This window comes from Lissotriton vulgaris, chromosome 8 (assembly GCF_964263255.1).
Source record: "Lissotriton vulgaris chromosome 8, aLisVul1.2, whole genome shotgun sequence".
NCBI lineage: Eukaryota > Metazoa > Chordata > Amphibia > Caudata > Salamandridae > Lissotriton > Lissotriton vulgaris.
In genome coordinates, this window is record NC_141696.1 from 1,317,600,941 (window position 1) to 1,317,628,195 (window position 27,255).

A 27,255-nucleotide genomic window follows, 5' to 3' on the forward strand; every position below is an offset into this window, starting at 1 on the left:
AGGCTTGGCATGCCAACACTAATTTTGGCAAATTGTCTAGTATTACAAGTTGCATGACTATTTTTTAAGTATGCAGTTAACCATTGCATTAGATATCCATTCTATATTATTTTTCAAATTCTGTGTCAGCTCATGGTTAAAATATAAACTTCTCTAATCAAATAAAGTAGGCACGCAAGACATACCTTTCCACAAAAGTCAATTAATTAGCATAAGTATAAGTATAAAAACTAAATATTTAAATTAAGATAAAATCTTTACTGCTAAAGCAAGACAATAAGAAAATACATTTTGATAATTCTACAACAATAAATCCTTAACATCGGAATTTCAAACAAGAAATATAACTGGTCTGTTATCTCACATTTTAAATAATATGTTATGCCTATTACTAACTTCTGTCTAGGGCACTGGTTTATACATTTCTCTGTGAATATTTTAGTGATATTTCAGTTTCTAATCAGCACTCAGTACATAACTAAACAAATCCCTAATTAAATGAGAATTTGCTCTTACTGGTACAAAACGATACGCTACATTTTGTGGCTGCGAAAGGGATCTGTCAAGAAGCTGCAGCCAATTCACACAGGCATGCAAGAGTATGTGAATTTGTACTTTTGTAGTACTACTTCATGTACTCCTAAATGCCTTTGTTAATTATTCCTAAAACACCTAAAATAGGACTATTCAAGGACTATTCCTACAATTAGTAGAAATAGAACTGTGACCTCTTTGCACTTTTTCTAATCAGGAATTTGAAACTTTGGAGCTAATTTACTAAGGGCTCGATTAATAAGGATTGACGAGCGAATAGATGAGACTTACTCTTGAAGTACTTGTGGGCTGACTTCTGAAATGTATGAGTAGTCCAGGACTACAAGATTATATCACTCTTACTCATACATCAATCTTTGTGAGTTTGGCCCAAGGACATTTATGAGCACTCAAAGTGCTACTATTTCAAATGCCACATCCCAGTTTGATTCTATATGAAAAACAATAACCTCTAAGTTTTAAGTGAAAATTTGTAGGTGTCTGGTATCCTCCTTGCAAGTACTGAGGACGAGGCCCTGTTCATTGCTCTCTGTGCCAGGGATGGATTTAAGGTCCTGTAGTGTTATCAGGACCAGCCGGGGTGCCTGCAGCGAGATCAGCCGCTTTAGCATTGTGTGGTTGTGTGTTCCGTCGGGTTAGCAGGACTTGCTTAGGTGCCTGCAGTGAGATCAGCCTTTGTGTGTAGTTTTGTGTTAGCACCACGATGTGAAGATGCGCTTACGTGTCTGATCAGCAGTTTTATCACTTTGTGTGGTTTTGTGATTTGGTCGCGGCAGCAGGGTGTGATTTGCATTAGTTACCTGCGGTGTGATTAGCAGATCTGCCTTTGGTGTAGTTTTGTGTTCCCGCCGCGATATACGGGCATTCTTGAACGCCCCTGGTGCCATAACCAGTTTACACGGCACCCGCGGGGGGAGGGGGTGCAGGCGTTCACCGTCCCACGGAGTTGTTGAGGGTCACAATCCGTATAAGGGCTTGCCTCATCTCGCTCTCTGTTTGTCCCCTCTCCCTCTGCTTGCCTCCTCTCTCTCTTTATTGCCCCACTCTCTCTCTGTTTGTTCCCTCTCTCTCCTCTGCTGGCTCCGCGGTCACCCCTTCTTGCCTGGGGTGAGCCTCCATATCTGATTCCGCAGACCCCGAGGCCATCAATGTCGGCCTTTACCAGCTCCCCTCCCCATGCATGATGCCTCCATCGATCACTCTTCTGCCCCGTCACCTGTCCCCTTCAATTTACCCCTCTCTGCTCCTGAGATCACCCTTCCAATGAGTGCATCATTACTCACTGCAGAGCATCAATTACAAAGAAGGCGAGCCCTCAGTGCAGGAGCGCTAAATGGAAAGACAGCCCACCTCATGTCCACCCTGCTGCGCCAATATGAAGCGGGGGGGGGGGGGGGGGGCAAGCCGTAGTGTTACGCCCTCCACATCTGGGACAAGCAGCTGGGCTGGGTCCTGCAGCTTCATTGACTTACAGAGACTTTGGGCTCTGCACTGACCCAACGCAAGCAGATGAATTCCTGAAGACGAACTCCGCAGCAATTGTGCTAACCTCCCGAGCATCCTGACTGCGGTTCATAAGTGTACAGAGCAGGTGGGTTAGCACTGGCCTCTGCGAGACCCAACAACCCCAGATCTCCGACACCCGTTCAGCTATCCAACTGGGAATGTAACCTCTGTGTCCCGCAGTTCGTGAAGACTGCATGCTGCCAAGGGGTCAATGGTCCTGCCCCAGAATTTTCTTCTAAAGTGGTGATCTATTAATCGAATTGTATTCGCCTAAAGTCAAACTTCAGGTACCAGAATACATTTGGTTATAAAAAATAAGCCCAAGACCCTAATTGGAGAGAATGTGGCCTAACGGCAGAGCTGCCGACATCTGAGCTGGGGAACCAGGTTCGAGGCCCAGCTCAACATCCTGTGATTCTGGGCAAATCGATTAATCTCCCCGTGCCTCCCAAAAATTAATGTGTCCTTGTGTAACGTAACTGGCGCTTCAATACCTTCGGGTCGAGTTGGCGCTATATAAAACCGCAAAAATATATATATATATATATATATATAACATGGACTACTTGGTAAACTGCAGTGATTAGGTAACCTTAGGTATGCTTGACATATGGGCATTATTCCCCGACCCCCACCCCGGACTGCCATCTCACTCTGCTGCTAATTGGATCCATATCAAATGTGACACCTCTTGGCAGTCTTGGATTTTAAATCAACAACGTGCATGCTTTTAAATCTAGTTAAATTATTATTTATGGTTACGGTGACCAGGTGGTATAATGCTAGTGTGACACTGACACCAGATTTCTATTGCTGGACTTTGTCTTACATATTGTTATCAGTTATGTTGGTCCAATTAAAATGAACCGAGACTACAACTCCCAGAAAGCACTGATATGTATAAGAAAGTCCAGGAATGTAAAAGTGGTGTCCCTTGACATGGAGCTATCTGATCACCCTATTAATGGTAAAAAGCGTCACTGCACGACCCAGCATGCAAAAGTTGCTACCTAAAAAAAAAGCCAGAATATTTCCCTGTTGAGCTGTAGGTCTGCTAGCGGTTTTTGCCTAACCCAGTGTTTGCTGCTCTGCAGGGAGCTGAGGGTGTAACTCGGAGGCGGTCACAGGGCGGCGGGAACATTACTGATGCAGTCTCCCATAGACGGGCCCAGTGTGTGCCGAGTCACGGCCCCTACTCCCCGCCGAAGTGGGGAGAGGCGGTGGGGGGTTGTGGCGGGGATGGCTGGGGGGCACTGTTCAGAAAGAAGTAAATACTGTTCCTATTGTGAAGCGCTCTGACACCTTCGGGTAAAGTCCACGCTATATAAAAACGCATAAAATAAATTTTAAAAAGGGCAGTGAGCCGTGGGTGGTGTGTGTGGCGGCGACAGTCGTGTTCCTGCCCCTCCGTGCACTGGTCTGCATGCACGGGTGTGTCCCTGTCCCTCCGTGCACTGCGGCCCTCGGGTGTTAGAGGGGTCGGTGTGAACAGTCAGCCCCTGAAGGTGTGGAGTGTTTTACTCCTGCACTGCCCGTCGGTGCTAAAGGCTGAACACTACGGACCCTCGTTGCACAGTTGCCTGGGGTGTAACATGTTCTCCTTGGTTAAAAGGTTGACTTTTGGGAACTTGCTTTTGATTTTAAAATGTTCATTGTGCGGTGAAATAAACCACGCGTTCTGGGCATTTCTAAACCCATCTGGGAGGGGCGAGCGGGCTCTGGGTCATCAATCCCACAAGGCGAGTCACGTAAACTCTCACCCGAGTGAGCCAGAGATCGGCCTAAACTGAGCCGTCTCGGGCATTAATCCTTCCGAGGTCGGTATATTAAGCACCAGTACATTGGGCGCTATTAGCCCCCTTGTTTTGAATTACACCAATGGAAAAAGTGTAAGGGCCATGTAAATTACACTCATTAGGTTGGTCTAAGCCACTCATGAAATGACCGGGAGAGGGCACTCGTTAATCATCCAAGTAGCAGTAGGTGCAGCGCCACTGGACATAGGAGGACGCAGCAATTTGTTAACTGCCTCCTTGGCAAGTGGTTTTATCTAATCTATATCGCCATATTTTGTTACTAAGGAATGACTACATCTGTTAAACATTTGTTTAAACTGATACTTCCTACGGGGCAGACGCATGCCTTACAGCAATTTGTTAAGTCTGTGTCTTATATCAAAGCCTATTTCATGCAAAAAGATGCCAGTGTCCTGTTGCTTATCTTTTTTTTCTTCACTGTTTCAATCTCCAGTCTAATGGTGCATAATTGATAATATATACTGTATACTTTTTACCAAAAGAAATATATTAAAAACAATATCATTTACAATGCTAAATTCTTTAAACAATGTCACTGCGAGACCTATTGCATTGTAAATGCTTGTTTGTAAAAAATAAGTGCTGGACTGCAGCTCTTGAATGCCAGTGGAGTTCGCTCCGTACACACAAGCAAACATTTTCTATTGTTTTGCAAGATTTGGCATTGAATAATTCTTTATTTTGTAGCTGTGGGTAGTTTACATATTTTGTTTTTGCTAGCCTGTTTGCTTGATGCTGATATAAGATTATGTATCAGTGTGCATGCACCTCCAGATACACACTGTGGTTTCCCAAGAGACACACTTCACTAGTTGTTACAAATATTAGCCTTCTACAATTTAAAGGCGTTGGAAAAGCATGTGCTACAAAAAACTCCACAGTTTGAAAATAAGACCTGGCAGCCAAGAACGTGTAGTAGTGAGTGCTGATTAGATCTGAATGCGCTACTTTTTTAGTTCTATATTAGAAATGTAACTATGTGAAAGGTCTCCCATGTGCATTAATTCTATAGTGACGAGTAAGGCCAGATTTGGTGTTGGGTGGTAATGAAGAAACTATTGATTTGTGGTCCATTCTCTGCCTTTGGAGAACTCTCCAATACAGTGTAGAAACCCCCCTCCCCGAACGGAGAATTGACCACTTTCTCTGCAAGTTGTAGAATGTTCATTATGACTCAACCCTCAATCTGGCCCAACGTCCCTTTCACATCTTGCTTAGGATGAAGTGCCTTATAGTCAGAAGGCGTATGTTGTGCTTGGACGCAGACAATGGTCTGCCACCATGGGTTTCAGCAAAGTAAAATGCGAGAAGCGGGCGCTGAGCTGCTCCTATCCTATGGAAGCAGAGCCAACCCCACTGCAGAATCTGGGAGATGGGGGGGGGGGGATCATCGCTCCTGCATGTGATTCACCCCTGCTTCTCTCAGATCCGGAGTGAGATAGCCCCTTCTGCATATTTCACTTTGATGCAACACCAACAATTTGTGTTCTCTATCTCATCAGCCCACTGCCCTTTTTCACAAGTAGGGTTTTAGGGCTCCCTCTAGCAACATAGGGTGATTCAGTGCAAAGGCATATATTTATTCAGATTACCCTACATTTAACAAAAACAAAAGTCATATTATATGTTTTAATTTTTCTAACTGCCCCCAAAACGTATTACTTAAGCCCCGGAGTTCTATGAAAAATATGCTTATAACTCAAATACCTAGAAGACACCTTCTGTTTGTTTTACCAGTGAATTATAGAAATGTATAATGCATGGTAAAGAAAATTTTCATTTTGATAATTTAACAATGCACTTCTGGTTTTTAAGTGAGGAAAATCATGTTTTACATTTACCATTAATACATCATTGGAAATGATTTCCCATATACTATTCCAACAGCTGTCTCAAGTATGGTCTAGGAGTGGAAATTCCAGGGGAGGATTTACAAATAATTTTCACCACCGGGTATGTGACGCAGGTTTTTGGCTAGTAGGTCGGCAAAGAGCAACAAGGCATATGCCACTAATTAAATTAAAGTACCGTCTGAGACCTCTAGATTACATTAGACAGAACAATAATAAGTTTTAAGTTACATTTGTTCCATATCAGTTGATAACAACTTCAAAAACCATTACACTACTAGCTGGACACACTAGGAGTATACAGTGAGTAGTCAAGTGTAACTTCCTAAAGGGGCAAGTGCATTGAAGTCCAGCGCCATTAAAAAACAGAGAGTGCAAGTTTAAATTATAAGAAGGTACCTCAGCAACCTGAAAACTGTTAGCCTTTGCCTTTACTGTCACGAGCATCCTTCTAGATTCATTCTAAATTACTCCATATAAAAATGCCCTTGCATCACTGCGTCACAGCTTTGTGCACACAACAGAAGGCCCCAAACTGCAGAGACTGACCTTACTTCCGGAGTCCTTCGGTCCACACTCCCCTTTATCGTACCACCATTTGTTTTTCAGCTTGTCTAAGACGCCTGCCTCACTGAGTTTCAAAACGGCATGGTTTACAGGAGTTCTTCACGTGGAAAATAACATAAATAACATAATATATGTTATTTTATGTTATTCAAGTCAAACTGCATAGAATCGCATTGCCAAGTGACGGAGCGGAGGCCACAGCCCAGGCGATGTCGTGTAGGCCCAGGGTTAGAAACAAGACACGTGGCTGGGGCCTGCTCTGTCGCTTTAAGTAACAGGCGCATACTGCTAGAGAACACTTTTAAATAAATGGTATGCAATTACTGTGAACCCAGGACTATTGGCTTGAAGGCATTAAAAGTTCATTTTGATGGCATTCGAAACTGCTTTCATTTGCTGGAGGCAGAAATCAGATTCCAATTTCACAAGTGACTAACTTGCTTTTTTTACGTGGGTACAATTTGCCCTTTTTAAAATGTTGCAGAAAGGACGCACAGTCAGCTACAAATTGATGTTACTGCATTCTAAATGTTTGGAAATCTTTCATTTTGGAATTGTTGATTATTTCTGATCTTTTTTTTGTTTTCTCCTTAATTTCTATTTTGCCCTGTTCTTTAGAAGCCTCACAAACAGGATTTATTCGTACATAATTCTAGTTTAGAATCCCGAATGTTTTTTTAAAGAGTTTGTGACATCCATCCACCATCAGTCAGTCACACATCTCCCGGTAATACGTGTTTCATTTCAATTCTTAATATGTCCAGTAGCCCTAAGTAGTATCTTCAGTCATCCAGATTCTTTAGTCAACACCACTGTGCATCCTGGGACTTATAGTTTTACGCCTTCTCTCCCGCGTCATACAAGTCCCATCATGCAAAGTGCTGTTGGATAAATAGCCATAACAGGCTGAACTTGCAACATACAGCTCAGTGCCGCTCAACAGTGATGGACGGAACAAAGCTTTTTGCTAGTCCACCTCACTATGTGAGCAGTACTTACAACATATAATGACTTGATGGCAACACCTCAAAAACCAAAGAAATGGAATTACAATGACCACACATTCCTTCCCTGTCTCAAGGTTCTGCTCCTACATAACAAACACCAGCGTAAAACATTGTGAAAATTCCAAATAAACTTTCAAAAGAAAAAATTTGATTAGTTTGACAAAACAACATGAAACATTTTGCTGATAAGAATGTTTTAGGCCTGCATTCATTGTGTCTATGTTGCAATGCGTATAAATAAGCTTTCTGTCATGGCTAGCATTCACAATAAGGCATGCTTTTGATTCTGCTTGCAGAAAGGAATGTTCTTCTCCACTAATTTCTTCCAGGGCCTAGCTAAGGACCTTACATTACATTCTCTATTCAGTGGCAGCCAATGCAAGATTTAAATGGTTGGAGCTGTGTAGGATTGCAGGCCTTAAATGTTCGTTTTAGTAGGGTTTCTTTTCAATCACTTTTCACTAAATCAGCTGCCAATAGATTTAGGATATGATCGAGGCTGAGTGCCCGTAGTTCTATCTGCCAAGTGCACGCTGGGTATTACCAGCATGGTTGTATGCTTTGAATATGAAAACCGGAATGATAGACATGAAAGGTAAATGAGAAATAATTACATACAAAGGACACTGGAGAACTCAAATTCACTCCATAAAATGCCTACAAGAAGGCAGACTTTAAAAAGTGGCAGTATTGCGATAATCCAGGAAAGCACTAATTCAGTGCTAGTTCGGCTCTCCCAATCATAGGAGCATATTTACAAGGCCCCTGCGCCAGCGGAGGGTCACTTTTTATGACGTTCTGGAGGTGCAAAATACTGAGCCATATTTACAGTAGAGAGGGACAAGGGGAACCCATTAAATGGCTCGGGACCAGGGGTATCAAGTATTTATCAAAACAACAAGTGGTCCTGAGCATACAAGAATAAGGGAAAGCAAAATAGTTGTATATAGACCGCAATGGACTTCTATATAGTTCAAAATTCCTTGACCAGCCGGGCAAGGAATATTTAATGATTTGATAGATTATTTAATCTCAAAATACATTACATAACCCGAAACAGTGGGGTTATAGTAGGGCACAGTCCTGTGCCGTACAGAGGGAGGAAGTGAGAAAGTAAAAGTAAGTGAAAGAAAATATCAGGCAAACAAAGTGAGCTAACAGGTCACTGATATTAATTTACATTGACAGTGTATTCCTTGCCCGGCTGGTCAAGGAATTTTGAACTATATAGAAGTCCATTGTGGTCTATATACAACTATTTTGCTTTCCCTTATTCTTGTATGCTCAGGACCACTTGTTGTTTTGATAAATATATGAGCCATATTTACAGAGCCTCACAAAGCCACCCTGCGTGGCTTTTCATGGCCTTGTACGTATGGCCCCCTTTCACGCATTACTCTGCATTAAAGGGAGTTCCATGGATGTTGCTGCGGGTGTTCCTACGCGACACCCATGTATTCTGACGTATTCACAAATTTATAAGGTTTCGTAAACCTGGTAAGGTGTAAGATTCTAACGCCTCCCCAAGGGAGGCCTTAAAGAGGCGAAACGAGGAGAAATACCTTTATTTCTCCTCGCTTTTGCTCTTTCTACGTGTGCTGCATTTTGCCGCAGACATAGAAGGATGAGGAAAATGCCATCAATTATTGTTTTTTTGCAGAAAGGTGTCCCGCCCTGCACAAAAACAATCATCCCTGCAACGCAGGCACCCTTGCATCATGGTGCAGGGGTGCCTTCATTGGCGCTAGGCAGCCAATTGGGCGCTAGTGCAGAGGAAAGCACAGGGATGCATCGTATTGCTTTAAATACGATGCATCCCTGCATTTTGCTAATGATGCAGTTCGGCACAACAAGCTGGCTTGCAGCGTCATGCTGTGTCATTTTCTAGTAATATTGTTGTCCATTGTATGAAATATGGAGTGCAGATCTAATGAAATTACATATGTTGCACCCCTCTCTGCTATGCATGGGTAGATTAAGACCATGTGTCAAAAGTCTTGGCAATATTCACCTCTGCAGATCGGTGCAGAACTGTGAAAAGGGTGTTGCACTGCTTAAATGTGCTAGAGAGCAGGGCTCCGATGTAGCGCTCTGAATAAGATTCAACGAATATTGGATGTAAGCTGTTTGGTAGGGATATGGTAGACAATAAAGAGTGCGTTACTGTAGAAGTGGTACTATTAATTAGTAGGTTCTGCTAACTTTTTTGATGTCTGTGGCAGGTAGATGTCAGTTAGGATCAAGTGTTGAGAAGTTTGGTGAATTTCTCTGGCTTCAATCAGAGGTATGATGTGTGAGTATTTCTAAGAGTAAACATGTCTTGTTCCTGAAATTTTTTGAGTATGGAACACCTGTGTCTTGAATTTCGTATAAAATGCTATGTGATTCGGGCCTGAAAATTCAGGTAAAGCCCTTAGACAGAAGTAAGATACAGCTTCTCATGCGGAAATCTGTTAATGGTGCCCGGTGTCTTTGAAGTTCCCAGAATACATTTTTGGAGTTGCAGATTGATGTATCCCTCAAGCCTCATGTTTCAATACCAATTAGGGATTCACCATTCCCCTACATCAAGAAATACAGCACAAAAGTGAGGGAGCAAATACTCTTAGATCAGTCTCCCTTGGATTCTTCCATCTCAACCATCCCACTCTGGTTTAGCAACAAAGGAGGTGAGAAACTGTTTAGGGAACATGCCCTTGCTATAGTATAACTCTAAGAACCCAAAAAAACCAAGGGGCATATTATGAAGAAGGGCATTAAAATTATTGTCAATTTAGCGGCATAAAACTGCTGCTAAAGCGGCGATAATGAGCTTGATAAAAAGCCCTGGAGATTTCCAATAGAAGCCCATGTTCACACCAGAACATGGACTTCTATTGGAATTCTCAAGGGCATATTATCAAGCCCATTATCGCTGCTTTAGCAGCAGTTTTCTGCCGCTAAACCGGCGATAATCTTTAATGCCGCTCTTGATAATATGCCCCCAAGAAGTCACCAAAGAGGGCAAGAGGTCCATTGGAGTGGAAGAAGTAGGAGGGGCCTGTGATTGCTAGGGAGCTAGTCTAATCTAGTGTAACTCCTACCCTACACACAGACTGTGCCTGGAGCTCTGAAAATTTTACTTAAATATAAACAATTTCCCAGAGCTAAAACAAATTACAAGCTCTGTTCAACACCGAACATAGAAGCAAAGCTGACCCACACTAAGCTCTCAATAGCCATTATACAATGAATGAGGTACCCATACCTCCTTCTGAAGAAAGAAGTGCTAAATTGGAAGGTAAACCTCTTAGAGGGAGACTCATAATGTTGCTGCATCAAAGTTCAGCCAATCGGTGTGCTCCAACCACTGGCATATGTGGATGGATAAAGCTATAAATTGAGTTGCAAAGGAGTCATAACTTGATAAGCAGATGTTCCCAAAAAATGAAGAATTGTGTATCATATTTTGTTAAGGCAGAGCGCAGTATATTTCTATTATGATTTGGAAACCTTAGAGGATCCAATGCGTGTTGTATTCACAAATATGGTTGTGTTCAGTGTACCCCAAGCTGGATTTGATTCCAGAGGACGGATGGAACCAATTTCACTTCTTTACACATGACGATTGAAATGTGAAAAAGAAGCAACAAGTAAATCATGGTAACCATGATTAGTATGGTATTTTGGAAGAACTGTGGCAACCCCAGTTTAATAGCATAGGCAACATGATCAAGCACCCTTGCCCCCCTGCTTAGTTCTGCAATCTAACTGTGCAAAGGTAGTGATGTAGATTCCAGGCAAGCTTTATAATGTATCTTTATTTACACAATCAAAATGTTATGTTCCAGTTTCAGCCTGTTGGCCAGGCTGGGGGCATACACCCTTCCAGGATTTTTGTCCCATGCATATTTCTAATTGGTGCCTTTGTAGTTGAAAGAATTACATCAAATCTATATTCCAATTTCTCTTCAATAATGTTGTATTCAAGTAAGACAAGATTTAAAATATGTTAATCTCCTGGTTTATCTTAAGAGAATTACTAATATATACTACAGATATCCAGGCAGACATCTGCATGAGTTATTAGTTATGAAGGAGGGAGACAATCTTTTTTAATGTGACCTCTTCAAAATATTTAGGCCTTTGTTAACTTTTTCAGACTTCAAGAAATAGATCATCGTAGACAGCAAAATCCCTTCCTTAGGAAGGAGTGTCAGTATCAATTGGGCTTTTATTATTATTCCTTGACAGAAATGTGAGACCAGGCTGGATGCTGCAGGGGTTGTTTGGTAACATTTTCCTATTTAAGTTAAGTTAATAGTGTAGATTATTTGATTGTGTGCCACCATGCCTTTTGAAAGTAAGCCTTCTGCTTTGCCAGGCAATGTCCAGTCACCAAGGAGGGGTTTAATGAGACATTTTTCACTTTTCGTGCTGATTCTGAATACAATTCTAATTTGATGCACATCTGCACCTGTACATATGCTTGACGTAACTGAAGGTTTTGAAATGAGCGAGAAAAGAGAGAAATCTTGAAACTATGTAGTTTTGTTTACCTACTTCTATTACTTTGATAGGAGAATGACCCATTTGAGTATAGGTAATAAACTGCTTGCCAAATGGCAAAAACCCATCAGAATGAGAAGGGCATGAATGCTAGTCATGATAGATTCAAATTTAGCTGAATGTTCTTAGATAAGGTAGTCTAAACTTCAGATGGCAAGGGTAGTACTCAGTAACGGGGCAAACCGAAACACTGTCATCAATGGCTAGTTTTATAAAATGTATCTGTAAAACCTTGGGAAATAATCTACTAAATAAGTTTGTCAGAGAGCAGATACAAATAAAAATATAGTTAATTGAGCTAGAAAAGCTAATATTGAATTTGTACACATTTTCAGGTAGTCAATCAAAATAATGTTATTTTGGCCCACATTTAAAATAAATATGTACATCTCGAAGTCTGATTAAGATTTAGGTTACTGACACGTTCACTGAATGTAAAGGTGCACCTAGATAAAGAAAATAAGTGTACATGTCTAAAGGAAATGCATCACAGACAAGTACAACATGCTTTGACATAACGTGCATTGAACATTAGAACACCCTTGCATGCATTCATTGGTTGTTATCAGTCAATATCATGTTTCCAAAGGATACTTCATGAACTCATAGGGCAACTGAATAAGCACTCAACAGAATGATGGGATTAATTAACTGCAAACGAAATTAAAATTAAATCAAATTGTGAAATGCTATTTTAACAAGCTAGCGACCAACTTGTGCAAAAGAACGTTGTGTGGGACATCACTTGGAAGTGACTGACTGTGCAGTATACTCTTTCAGACACTCACTAATTGACTCACTCAGAGACTTGGTTATGTAGTTCACTAACAGCCGTTGCAAAAAGCAATTACGAGGAAGTAAAAAACCAACCAGTATCTATAAGTGAGATACTCAGTAGCATATCACAACAATAAAAATAACAATGATGACAACATCAGATTTTACAAATATACAGAAAATGTTGCAAATGATAAAACACCGAAACAGATATTTAAAATAAGTTTGTAGAACATGGATTATGTTGTACAGCAGTATTTAGCATAAAAGGTAGGTAATCACATTATCTGACATGCATTGGAGGACATTAAAAAAAACAGTTTTCTCAACAAAACTCTCCCTATGCTTTGTCACTAGTCATTCCAACTTATCCACCCCCACCAGCACCTCAAGTTTCTACATCTTCCCCTTTAGGATTTTATTTCAAACCACTCGCACTCTCTCCACTCAGATTCAAATCAATGCTCCTAATTCGAATTAAACATATGCAAATATTTCTGGGTTGACAGTAAGTGCATACTTCAGTGTGTAGGGGTGTCATAAGAGGACGAATTTGAAAATCTGACTTGATAGGGAGTGTGGATAGTTTCGCTCTAGCAGATGCTCTTGTTACTTGACATACTGTTTACCCGCTTTGGTGACATTGAGGCTAACCTTGGAGTCACCGCCCCCGCTGCCACATTCTCCTTTGTCGTACCACCATTTGTTTTTCAATTTGTCCAAGAGGCCTTGTTCATTCAGTTTTAAAACTGCGAGGTTAACATCATTTCTTGAAACGATAAAACATATTTTGTAAGAAATGGCACAGCTTCATGAAAATGTTAGACGGAATGAGCTCTTAAACTCTCTCAATGCCTTGCTACAATGGCTGAATAAACCTCTCATTCTGAAATGTCACAAAATAAAGTAATATTAAAAAAGAAAAAAACATTCTTTGGGACTCACTTTTCTTATATTTTTCTATTGTCACTACTGGTAGGCTTTTATCAAACAGCCACCCAAGGGAATTTTGAGTGATTCATTTAGCCTCTTTCTATCGTTAAATTTTAAACGTTAATGAAATAGGGTATGGATCTTCTATAGGTGGAAAAGATTTTTGCTGTCAGGTAATAAACGTCTCTCTATAAACCTTATGACTCATATTTAAAGCCTAGTTAACTCAAAATGTTCTAAGTCCTGGTGGAGTTTTTTACACTATCGGGATACTATGGCAGTGGACATTCCACGAGTAAGCTTAGTTGATTTTAACTCAATTTCCATGAGCAGAACACACATATTCTTGGAAGATAGCTTTGCTAATTTTCCTTTTAATGGAAGTAAGGACCTCTGTTCAGATTCCTTCAATATGCCCTTTCATTGACAGTTCACAGCCTGTGGGTAATATTGAACTATTTAATGACCATTGTTTATGTTATTTGCCATTGACAGCATGGCTTGATTTATGGATAGGATTCTCCAAGTCTTCACTAATTTCAAAACAGAAAACCGGGTGTGAATGTGGGAGCATTCAACTGATTCAGTTAGTCTTTTTGGAGAATTCCATTCTGCAGTGACAATTACAATTACTGACACAAAAAGCTTTGTGAATAGGGCGATTGGAAAAACTTTTTTTATATGTAGTTGAGTATTAATCTTGTCTTAGGTGTGAACATCTCCTCACTATTCAGTCCTGGGAAACGGGTCATTTGCAGTAAATGATTGTACCTTAATCCCGATTTGGGTATAACGTATTCATTTATTTCAAGAATAAGACATGATTACTAAAGTAAAATAGCTTTCAGAATCACACACTTTTTCAATGAGTTGTTGTGTCTTGCTCATGTGTTATATGTGAATAACACCTGGTGATCTAGGCATACGTCACAATTTTCACAACAGATTTGTGGGTAGCTTCCAGCAGTAAGGCGGGGAGCATGTTCACAAGAGAAAGGTGGAGCGCGATGTTACACCACATTTGGTCACGCCACGCTACGACATTCTGAAAACACAGGGATGCGTCGGATATACAATAATACAGCACACCCATGCGATTCCCTAGCGCTAGCGCTAGCGCTAAATTTAACTACCTAGTGCTAGCGCAGGGAATGATCGTCCATGTGCAGGAAGGTGTCCCTTCCTGGACATAAACATTCACTAATGACGATTTGTAACTTTTATGTGTGCTGCAAAATGCAGCACACATAGAAACAGCAAAACCGAGGAGAAATTAATCATTTCTCCTCATTGCACCAGTTTAAGAACAGGTTTTTTTCTGGTCTTATTCTAGGCGCTGCCCCATATTTATGCCACCCTTGTTAATTGGGAGCAGCATCAAAAGCAATGGGTGTTGTGCAGGAATGCCCACTGCAACACCCATTGCCTGCCCCTTTCACACTAAGTGGTGTGTTAATAGGAGCATTATTTACAAGGCAGTGTTAAGCTACGTTAAGTGGCTTAATACCACCTTGTGAATAAGGTGAAGGGCTTATCATCACTAGAACGGCAAAAAAAGTTATGTTCTGGTGGTGATAACCCCTTGTAAATATGACCCAGGATTACTTATGGAAACTGTAAATAAACCTGTCTTATTCCTCTGAATTCATCAGTAAATGACACCCATGAAACACATACTCACAGAAAATACTTTTGGGCTTATTTATGGGCCCCAGCGTCACTTTTGTACCACCTTTTCTTTACTTTTTTTGACGCACTTGCGGCATAAATAATGCGACATGCTGCACCATATTTACGAAGTGATGTATCTAGGCTGATGCGTCACTTCGTAAACCCCTGCGCTAAATTATACCTGCGTCAGGTATACAATGCGCAGGGTGGGTGTTCCGCTGCAAGAAAGGGTCCTATAATATTTCACTGCGCCACTTCTAGGACGCCAATGCGTCAATATCTTACGCCTGTCTCATGGTAGGTGTAAGGGTGACGCAGGCCATTTCACATGGGGCTTGCGTCACCTTTCTCATAAATGAGGCCCTTTGTACCTGAATATTCAGCTGTTCACATCTACCCCTGTGAATTGGGCAGTATGTACTTTTTATAATGCATAAGCATACTTTACTGTTAACATTCCATGATTAAGTCACACCCAAGCGTTAAGAAAAAAACAACTGCTCATGGGAATGCTTTTCCAATCACATAGGGGGGGGGGGGCTAGTGGTGTGGTCCACAAAGCTTTTTCTGTGAGTACTTGCATTTTACTCCAGCTTTAGTTAGTATGAGGTCATGTATTTCCAGGGGCAAGACATACCTACTTCTGAAAAAGGCTTGTTATTTACAAAGCTTGTCTTCAGTATGCATGCCATAGGCAATGAAAATTGAGTAAGGTTTACTTAAGCCTGGACTAAGACATAAAGAAACAATTTTAAATTTTTTTCCAGAGCAGGAATGATTTACTCTTGGAAATTCATGAGCCACTCTGGTCCGTCAAGAGTAAGTTATTCTAAACCACATAAACAGTTCTGTGAATAGGGTCCACCGGCTCTCAAGAAAAAAGCTTTGCAAACCAGGCTGGTTATTTGTTGATTCTACGAGTTTGATTCACAAATATTTTGATGTGACTTACTCTAGGAATTCTCCGAGTTTACCTACAATTCAAGATGAATGCTACTAAATTAAATCACGCTTACTCACAGCAAAATCTCTGTGACTCATACCCTACATTTGTTTGTTGTTGTTCCCCCCCTTGAAACAGATGACACACAGCGTGTGCAGGCGAAAAGTGAGGACCTGACATCAGAGAAGGAAACAGGTAAGTATGTAACCGGATGTTCAAATATCCTAAAGAATTTAAATGTTTAAACTATATTTTTGAAAGTGAATCCATCTCATCCAAAAACCTGATTCTGACAACTGCCTGCCACCATTAATTTGAATTCTGCAGACAAAGTTCTACCTTAGTTTCAAGCACAGAGATGTACTGGGGAGTTCAAACCAGGTCTACACAGCCTGTCTGTCAGCTTTATAATTAAACTGAATGATGATTCAGATTATCTGCCTGCAAGTAGGACAACTGCTTTGCTTATTTAATATTCAAAGGAAGTTGTGCAGTCAAACTGCATTTAAGTGGTATGCTAAAACATGTCTGCGATATCTGGCTGCTAAAATATACGTATCCTCTTTTTCATTTGCTTCTCGGAGTGGAAACTGCTTCAGTTCACCCAAGGATTTTAATTTATCCATACCCATTCGAGAAGCCCTATTAAAGTATTTCAATTATATTTGATTGGCTTTAGCTGGCAGATAGAGTTCCAAAAAGAAGGATATTAAATGAGAGGGTTATTTAGCCGAGTTATTAGCCATAATGACGAACCGTTTCACAACACAATTAAAACATTGAAATCAAGAATGATGAGGGGAAATAGTGGATGTTGATGGAAAAACCCTGATCTCATTTTAATTATCATTTCTAAGGCTAACAATTAATTGCAATTTTAAATAATGAATAGAAGGCCATATAAAAACAAGTCTAGCTTCAGATTGCTGTTGCAGTTTTTTTCAGAACACTTCATCAACCAAGCATTTGAAGAACTTGACTTAAACCAAAAAAACAATAATATTTGCAGGTCAGGTGAACACTCAATCCAAAAGATGCACCATTGTGGCTCTCTATAAATCAGCGTTCCACATGATGGGAGAGGTTCATATGGGTCTCCATGCAAAAGAAACGGAGTCATTGACTGAGGTGTCACGCAGTATTTTCTACCAGCAGATTACCGTTTGGTATTAAGATTTTTAAAAGATTATTGTTATTATTATTGGGGAGAGGATGTGGCCTAATGGCTAGGATGGTCGACCGCAAATCTGGGGTTCGGGTTCATGTCTTGGCAACAACGCTCAACATCCTGTGATTCTGGGGACATCACTTAATCTCCCCTTGCCTAACAAAAAAACCAATGTGTCCGCCTGTAACGAAACTGGTGCTCATGTAAAGTGCTCTGATACCCAATACCTTAGGGTCAAGTTTGCGCTATATAAAACTCAGAAAAAATAAATAACATCTTTCTAATCCAGGTATTCTCTTCTATAAATCCTTGTTATAGGTGCATCAGTCTAATCGGCTCAAATGAAGAAAGCCACAAGGCCCAGAAAGCATCAGTTTGTCGATGAAAGTTAAGACCGGACACATGGGGTCTTGATGACATGATGCAAATGCCAACCCTAGTAGACAAACCTTTCTGTAGGCAACCTAAACTCAGGCACAAGCAACCCAGTACTATAGTACTTAGAATTCATAAATTGCTTCTTTATTTCTGCAACATATTTCAAAGACAGTAAAGGACTGATGTACGAAGTGAAATTCCATGAGCAGGTGTGTGTTTCTCCAGGAAATCCAGGAGGGCGTCTGTACTAAGCAACATCTACTCATGGGGATAAGCTATATGATTTTGGGCCAGAGCATTGAACATTGAGCATCATCTATGTTGTAAAGAAACTTACATAAATCAAGAACCTTGAAACAATTCTCGAAAATGCCATGAATATTCAAAATTACACTTCTCACTCCGGTATATATGTTCATGCATTGATAAGATAGGTTGCATTTTAATATCTTACAGAGGCGCCCCTGTGCTGTAGCATCTTCTACTTTGACAAACACAGAAATTTACAGTCGTTTATTACTTGCTTTCTAAAACTGTGGGCCAAAATTAGAAGATCAGAACTATGGTGCAAGCAATGGGTTGAGTGGCAGTTTTACCTAGCATTTGCCAGAGTTTGTGGTTTAAGTCACTTCATCATTTGCTGTTAATTTTCAATGTTACCTAAAACCTCTATTAAGATTGAGAAAGCACATAATCACATTTATAAATGCACTGACTAAGTACATATGTATTTATGAGAAGAATATGCTACATTTTATTAGACTTACCACAGCTCATCATAAAATGATACCACAGTGCCTGGAGTCTGATTTAGTGGTCTACCACACATGAATTTATAGCAGAACATCATACAAATGTATTTTCTTATGATTAAGAACTAAGTAAGTCATGGTACTCTTTTGTGGTGCTGCAAGTCATTTTGCTGCGCAGCGCTGCATTAGTTTAGAACCTAAGGGATGCAACATATTAACAACAATATGTAGCATCTCTGTGCTTCCTCCTGCGCTGGCGCGCAAACTGTGCCATGCGCAGGCACCTCTGCACCATGGTGCAATGATGCCTGCATCGTGGGGAGATAGTTTTTGTGCAGGAAGAGGCACCTTCCTGCACAAAAACAATAATTTGAGGTGCATTCCTCTTCCAATGCATGCTATAGAATGCAGCACACATTAAAAGAGGGAAAAAAGAGGATGGCGTAGCTTTCTGATGCATTTCTAAATTTACAATTCCTCATAAATCTGGAAATGCATCAGTGGACTTGAGGAACACTCTTGCCAATATTGGGCAGCAACTACTTGCCTTAGATGCCTCGTTGCTGAGTACATCGGACAACACCGAAATCACACAGTGCCGGTTGGCACTATTGATAGAGTTTCAGGAAGTGACCGATAGGGAAACACACATCCTTAGCAAATACATTATGGCACGCAGGTATGGTGAGGGCAAGAGGCCAGGACGCACATTAGGCCAACTACTCAGACCCTAGTATTCTGCAGCGTACATCACTGAGCTCCGGTCCGACTCAGGTGCCACGTTAACTGACAAATCTGATATCCGGGACAAATTCCTGGCCTATTGTGAGCACCTTTATACCTCTAAGCAGAAGCATCCCCAGACGGAGCGTGAAGGCTATTTCGTCGAAATTGCGATGGTATACTTCGATAAACATAAGCAAGATTTCCTTGTCGAGCCATTTTCGGAAGACAAAATAATTGACACGATTGATGCATTTAATAGCTCCACTGCTCCTGGTCTCAAAGGGTTTTCGGGCAATTTTTACAAGCGATATAAAAACATTCTGGCCCCAAAGCTCATAGAAGTCTACCATGCATCTTTAGAACGGAATCAGTTACCTCCTACACTATGAAAAACAGTGATTGCTTTATTACCAAAGCCTGGTAAGGATCCCTTACACTGTGGGTAATATAGGCCACTTTCTCAAATACATTTTGATTATAAAATACTAGCGAAAACGATCTCCACGCGCCTTGCATTGTTGATAGACACAATATTTTCCCCTGCCCAATCGGGATTCGTGCCCCAGAGATCCACCTCCCTGAACCTGTGCATGCTTTTTGCAGTCTTGCACAGAATCAACTCTGATATATCAGCCGCAGTCATCATGCTGGACGCGGAGAAAGCTTTTGATTCTCTGGAGTGGCTGTTCTTGTGGACAGTCATGCACAGGATGGGCATGCCCTTCAGGTTCATGAGGCTCATGGCGCTGTTATACTCGGCCCCCACTGCCAGGCTGTGCTTAAACGGCCCGCTCTCCCGCTCCTCTTCGATATCCCGGGGCACAAGGCAGGAATACGCCCTGTCCCCCTTACTCTTTATCCTTGCCATGCATCCGCTCGTTCGTCATTTCCATACACAGAGGGATCCAATTTAACACAGGGACACTACTGGTATTGCTATATGCGGATGATATCATTTTATATGTTCGACACCCCCAAAACAATTTAGATCCACTTATCCGGGAGATCATTCGATTTGGTGGATTTACGGGCGTTGGCATAAATCAGTGATCTTCCCCCTTATTCAGGGTGCGCCCAGACGGGAGGGAGAGTTCCCATTGACCTGGTGCTCATATTCGGTCAAATATCTGGGAATCACTATACACCACAAAAATCATGCCATCTAACTGCGGAACAGTGATCCATGTGCTGGAGCAGAAGGTGGATAAATGGCTTTAACTTCCTCACTCGCTTGCTGGCCGCATAGCTCAGTTCAAAATCATTGTATTGGCCAAATTTCTCTATTCATTATATATACCTATCCTGCTGCCGAATCGCTTCTTTCGCACCATAAACTCCCAGCTTATTCGGCTAGCTAGGGCGGGCAAGCGCCCGAGGGTCCGCTGGGAGAGCATGACACTTCCTTATCACAGGGGTGGCTTTGGAGTCCCCAATTTACAGATATACTATGTGGTAGCTCAGTGCGGCTATGCGCATGCCTGGTTTCACCCGGACGCTAGGGTCCCCTATTTAAGACCTGAAGCTGACTTAGTTCTGCCGGACACGCTGAATAGGATGTTACCTCTGGGTTTACCACGAGACTCTCATACTCATTCCCGCCTCCCAGCTGAGTGTCCCTCCCCTCCCCTACATAATTGCAGACCGCTGCTGGGGAGCGCTCGTAAGGCTTGACCTTGGTCACAGGCCTGCACTCTCCCCGACAACTCCTGCGTTCAGCTGTTGCCTCTGGGCCCCCTGCCTTGCTAGTTCGAGTCTGCTGCTCTAAGTACTGTTCTTTTTTTTGCTGTAATTTGTGCTTGCCTGCTTTTCTGTTCTTCTGTGCCACTGTAATATTCTTGCTTCTGTGTGATTTTTCTGCCCATTCCTAATCTTTCCCCCTCGCACCGCCCCCTTCCCACGCTTCCTGCCACTGCACACCCGACCCCTCCCCTCTCCCTGTGCCTGATCCTGCCTCCCAGCTAAGCGTCCCTCCCCTCCCCTACATAATGCAGTCTACGCCCATCTGCGACCCGGATGTAACCAGCAGCAGGAACCCTGGCTCTCACTGGTACGATTCTACCACCCTCAACACACTCAACTTCGGAAGACACATCGACTGCGCAAGAGCCTCAGCGAATACCACCCAGGGAGAGTTTGTGTGCAGAGCCTGCCGCAGATTCTTCACCATCGAAAACAACCCCACCATCACCGAAGACTCTCCTGTCGCACACACCACCAACACCCTGACTTGCATCATCCTTAATGTGCCATCACTACACTGACACACCACATCGGTCTAGGACCTGATCGACACCCTCTAGCCTGACGTCGCCTTCTTCACAGAAACCTAGACCAACGCCACCTCCGGCCCGACATCGCACTACCATCCCTGACGGCTACAAGGTCCAGAGAAAAGACTGCACCCACAGCCCAGGAAGAGGCCTCGCCATCGCACACATGACCCCCATCCGACTCTCCATTTCCAGCACGAGTGACCCCCACTCTGACACGGAACACCTTCACTTCCAGAGCCTGACCAGCCCCAGGACCACGCTACGTGGCACCTTTATCAACAGACCTCCGGGCCCGCGCACCCAGTCTGCAAACATAATCGCCGAATACGCCGCACCCCACGCAATCGCCTCCATGGACTACATCATCCTCTGGGACATGAATTTCCACCTCAACAACCTCAACGACCCACACTCCATCACCCTTCTTGACAGCCTCGCCAACCTCAGACTGAAACAGCTGGTCGACACACCCACACACAGAGCTGGCCACACTCTGGACCCTATCTTTGCGGGAGGGACTAACATCCGGTTCAGCAACACCACCCAGCCGCCCTGGAGCGATGACCACTGTGTCCATTTCACCTTCAACACCACCGTCCCGTGGCCACCACAAAGAAACTGGAGCAAGGTCACAGAGGAACTCCTCACTACCACCCTCCGTCAAGACCCCCCCAGCGCCACGACCGACACTAACTCCGCAGCCACAGAACTCTACTGCTGGATAGCCCCCTGCGCCGCCACCCTCGCACCCCTGCTGGCACCCTGCCAAGCAACGCCCGCTGAAGGCCACCTGGGTCACCATGGAACTACAGGAATCCAGATGGTCGTACAGACGCCTAGAACAAACCTGGTGAAACCAGTAAACCGCAGAAGCACGTAACACCCACAGGAGCGCCCTGAAGCAATACCACCATCGCATCAGGGACACCAAACGGACCTTCATGAAGGACAAAATCCCGGCCAACGCAACCAACTCCAAGGAACTGTTCAGTGTCATACAGCATCTCACTAAGCCATCCAGTTAAGCCACGGATGTCACACCCTCCCAGCAACTCTGCAACAAGCTCAGCACATACTTCTACCATAAGATCAAGGACCTCTACGACAGCATCAGCGAGCCAATGCAGGACATCACCCCCCCATCGTGGCAGACCAGCCAACGATCTCGACCTGGAACCCCACTACCATCAAACACATTACCGCGACCATGCATAAAGCCCAGTCAGGAGCTCCTACGGACCTCTGCCCACAGTACATATTCCACAGGCCTGCTGCGGCCATCGCACTCGAACTTGAACGGACCTTCACATCTGCCATCTTCCCAGTCGACTGGAATTGGGCGGAGGCCAATCCCCTCCTCAAATAGCCAACGTCCGACCCTACGGACCTGAAAAATTACCGGCCCATCTCCCTCCTCCGTTTCGAAGCCAAAGTCACAGATAGACTCGTGAACACTCAGCTGACCAACTTCATCGAAGATAACTCCATCCTAGACGCCTCTCAGTCCAGATTCCGCAGCAACCACATCACGAGATCGCTCTCATCGCTGCCAAAGATGACATCCGCCTGCTCCTCGACCAGGGGCACACCATGGCCCTCATCCTTCTAGACATCTCCGCAGCTTTCTACACCGTCATCCATCGCACCCTTGCAGCCAGACTTCACGACGCCGGGATACAAGGAGCCGCCCTTGACTGGATCCGATCTTTTCTCTCCGGCAGAACCCAGAGGATCAGACTCCTGCCCTTTCTCTCCGAACCCACCAACATCAACTGTGGAGTGCCCCAGGGCTCATCACTTAGCGACACCCTTTTCAACATCTACATGGCCCCCCTCACCACCACCGTCAGACAGCATGGGCTCAGCATCATATCCTAGGCTGACGACACCCAACTTATCCTCTCACTGACGAAGAACCCAATAGACACCAGACTCTGCTTCTAGGAGGGCATGAAGAACATGGCAACCTGGATGAACGACAGCTGCCTTCAGCTCAACTCAGAAAAAACCAAGGTCCTCGTCCTCAGACCCTGCAACTCCGCCTGGGACAACTCCTGGTGGCCCTCTGCCTTAGGGAACCCACCCATCCCTACAGACCACGCACGCAACCTCTGCATCATTCTCGACTCTTCCCTCACCTTGAATCGCCAGGTCGCTTCCACTAGCTTCAATTGCCTGCGAATCCGCAGCAAGACCTTCTAATGGATCCCCCCGACTGCAGAAAGACCGTCACCCACGTGCTCATAACCAGCAGACTGGACTACAGCAATGCCCTATAAGCCGGAATCAACAGATCCCTCCTTCTTATACTCCAGACCATCCAAAATGCCGCTGCCAGACTCGTCCTCAGGACCCAAAGCCATGAACACATGACCCAACACCTTCGCGACCTCCACTGACTCCCTGTCGCGAAGAGGGTCACCTTCAAAATCCTCACCCACGCCTACAAATCTCTCAACAACATCGGACCCAAATACCTCAATGACAGACTATCCTTCCACGTATCCAAGAGGAACCTTCGCTCTGCCGACCTCGCCTTGGCAGAGGTCCCCCGCATCCACAGAAGCAGAACAGGAGGGAGAGCTTTCTCCTACATCTCAGCCAAGACCTGGAATGAGCTCTCCGTGAACATCAGATGCTTTCAAACCCTGCACACTTTCTGGAAGGAACTCAAGACCTGGCTCTTCGACTGATCTGGAGCTCCTCCCCACCCCCCCAGCGCCTTGAGACCCTCACAGGTGCGTAGCGTGCTATATGAACCCTTGATTGATTGATTGATTGACATTTAGACGGTCTCAACTACAAGTTGGGCCTGGCTAAAATTAGTCAGAATGATGGGATCGCCGATCCTATACTCCCCAAGTTTGCAGTTACCAAATTCACGATGGCCTCCCATAACTGGGGAGAGAATAGTCCAGCGTACCCTTTCTCAGTTTGACATGGCCACTATAGGGGACCTGTAGTTTGAGGGCCAGGCTTTCTCGGTCTCCAACGAGGGGAAATTCCCTGATGCATCCTTTATGGATAAGTTTGTGCTCACCCGGCTTCGTTCCACCTTGTAAATGTAAAATGTAAATGTGTGTGTCTTGTAAAGCGCACTGCTACCCGGAGGCGTCCTGGCGCTATAGACCGCTGGGGAACCCGTCCTGGCTTTCCCTGTGAGATGTTCCTTCCTGGGTATCTCCAAGGTGAAACCAGGCATCCCCAGCGTTTGTGGGGGGCCGTTGTGGAGATGAGGCAAGCTAGTGCCCAGAGTTGCCGAGTGTGATCCCTGGTTAGAGTAGGCACCGAGGCGAGAATTATCGAGTCCGCTGACCCTGGTTCACAACCCTGCCGCGTCGGGAATTGAACCCTGGTCCCGGGCCATCCTCTGCTTCCAGGTCTGCTGCCTCTAACCAGTGAGCCACACCACTCCACTGCGTGCCAAGATCCTCAGGTTCCCCCTTGAACCTAGCCCAGTCCCTCCACTGTCCACCGTAATAGATAGAGCTGCGGGAACACATCTGATTTAAAAATGTGCAGATCATGCGCTGAGTTTATTCCAGTCAACGATGCAACTGTACGCGCTGCCTGGGAGGCTGATCTCGGCCACGAAATCACTGATGATCAATGGGAGGCGTGCTGCCAGCAATCTAAGTCTGTCTCCCTCAATAGTCACCACAAACTTATCCACTTCAAGCTCCTTGGAAGTATATACATCACGCCTGAAAAGGCGCACAAAATAGACTCAGGTAGACCACATTGCTGCCTAAAATGTAAATTCCCACACTCAGACTTCACACACCTAACTTGGACCTGCAGCACAATCAGCAACTACTGGACTGAAATACACCATACACTGGGGGAAATGATAGGGCTAGCACTGGTCCCTACCCCAGAGATGGCACTGCTGGCGTACGTGAATAACATCACAAAGAAGGTCAGGAAATTTACAGCACTAAGGGCCAGATATAGGTAGCCCAATAGCGGTCGGTAACAGCCAAAATTACAGAATTTCGGCCGTTACCGACCAGTATTAGGCTATTGAGATGTAGGTGGCGACATTTCAGATTCGGTAATTTAAGGAATCTGTAAATTACTGATTCCTTAAAATACCGAATCCGTAAATTACCGAAACTGAAATGTAAGGAGCACTCAAATGAGTGCATTGCATGGTTAAGGATTCGGTATTTACCACCAAATAAAAGTTGGTGGTAAATATCAAAAACCTTTGAAAAAGCAAATTTGTGCCTTTTTCAAAAGTGCCAAGTGGCAGACATACATGCCCATAGGGCATGTATGTGTGCCACATGTGCACCCCTGCACTATTCAGGGGTGCAACAGGGTGTCAATGTGACACCCTGCCACCCTTGAATGTGTTCCCCCATTACCGAATCGGTAAATACCGATTCAGTAATTCCCATTCATTTCTATGGGCCTCCAGGCTCATAGGAATGAATGGGAATTACCGATTCGGTATTTACTGAATCGGTAATTATCGATTATTACCGATTCGGTAAACTCTACCGAATACTTACCTACATACCATTTACCGATTCTACGGTAAAATTCGGTATTTTAGAATCGGTAAATGGAACTTACCTACATCTGGCCCTAAGTCTATTACTTGCCAAAAGGGAAATAGCACTAAAATGGGGACACAGGGCTGCGCAGAGACTGGCTTACCAGCCTAGCATACTGCAATCTCAATCAAGTCTTGTATGCTTCCACTTTGCCTAGCACGTCCCGCCCGCGACATTTGGGGCCCTCTTAAACACTACACCACGAAACCGCATTCACAACCTGCTGATCAACTGGAAGATGGGCTGGTGCCGGCCGGCCGGCATAGGATGTATGGCGGGCATATACAAGATGGGTATGTGTTTGGGATCTGTTCATTATAACTGAGAACGCCTCCAGTATCACAGACCGTTGGCCTGCAAGATAAGGTACTGTACTCTGAAGGTCATGAGAATGTATATCATGTGACTGATAATGCTAAGAAAGCTGGTTTCTTTTAAAACAGCGGAGACGAATGCCATGTATAGTTTACACTATGCAACGAGCTTGTCCTGCACTGAAGCTGGTATGTTATTTTGTACTATATCATGAAAATGGTAAATAAAGTATTAAAAACAAAACAAATAAAATCCAAAAGCATGCTTATTGTGATGTAGAGTGTTTAACAAGCTGATCTGATTGTGACACTTGTTTACAATGTTTTCATTTCCCTCCTTAAATAAGATGAGAGTTCTTGGCTACCTAAAAATGTGCCTAGATTGTTTCTTTACCACAAATGCAACAAGGTTCTATAAAAGAGCTCTGCTTCTAATACGTAATTTGACCGCATAAATTTCATTTGGTGTTCTGAATGACACCTGATTTGTGCCTATCGATGAAAACTCTACAAGAGACTTTTTATATTTTAAATAACAAATTTGTACCAGAGCTCTTCATTTATACACAATTTGGGGGACTCCAAATTTAACAGATCTGAACTCTCTGTACCGATCAGAATTAAGGAGATGGGGAATAAAATGAATGATATTTAAACTCACTGCCCTGAGAAATGCATCTACAAATGTACCAATTCTGGTGTACTCAAATGCTGCTGAAATTGTAAAATATATCCAGCTCACCTGCATATATGGCTAAGGATAACATCATTTGTGCTTTAACAACTTGCACTTTATATATTTAGCATGTGGTCAATATTTTGAATTGTATATATGGTGGTATGTTTTACGACCTACTGAGAATGAGACAGTGTAGCATTAGTTTGAGGAATTGTGAATAACATATAAA

General features: G+C 43.5%; 1 protein-coding gene across 6 annotated transcripts in view; it reads right to left on the reverse strand.

The window, feature by feature from the left end:
- The window catches only part of GRIA4 (glutamate ionotropic receptor AMPA type subunit 4), a 969,207-nt gene that overhangs the window by 4,171 nt on the left and 937,781 nt on the right, over nucleotides 1–27,255 (reverse strand). For 3 of the 6 annotated variants that reach the window (XM_086935255.1, XM_086935257.1, XM_086935258.1), the window contains exon 14: nucleotides 6,278–6,392. In XM_086935255.1, coding sequence (XP_086791381.1) covers nucleotides 6,278–6,392 — 115 coding nt within the window. Of the gene's footprint in view, nucleotides 1–6,277; nucleotides 6,393–13,281; nucleotides 13,397–27,255 lie in introns of all 6 variants that reach the window. The other 3 variants (XM_086935256.1, XM_086935259.1, XR_015299356.1) reach the window with 2 other exon arrangements.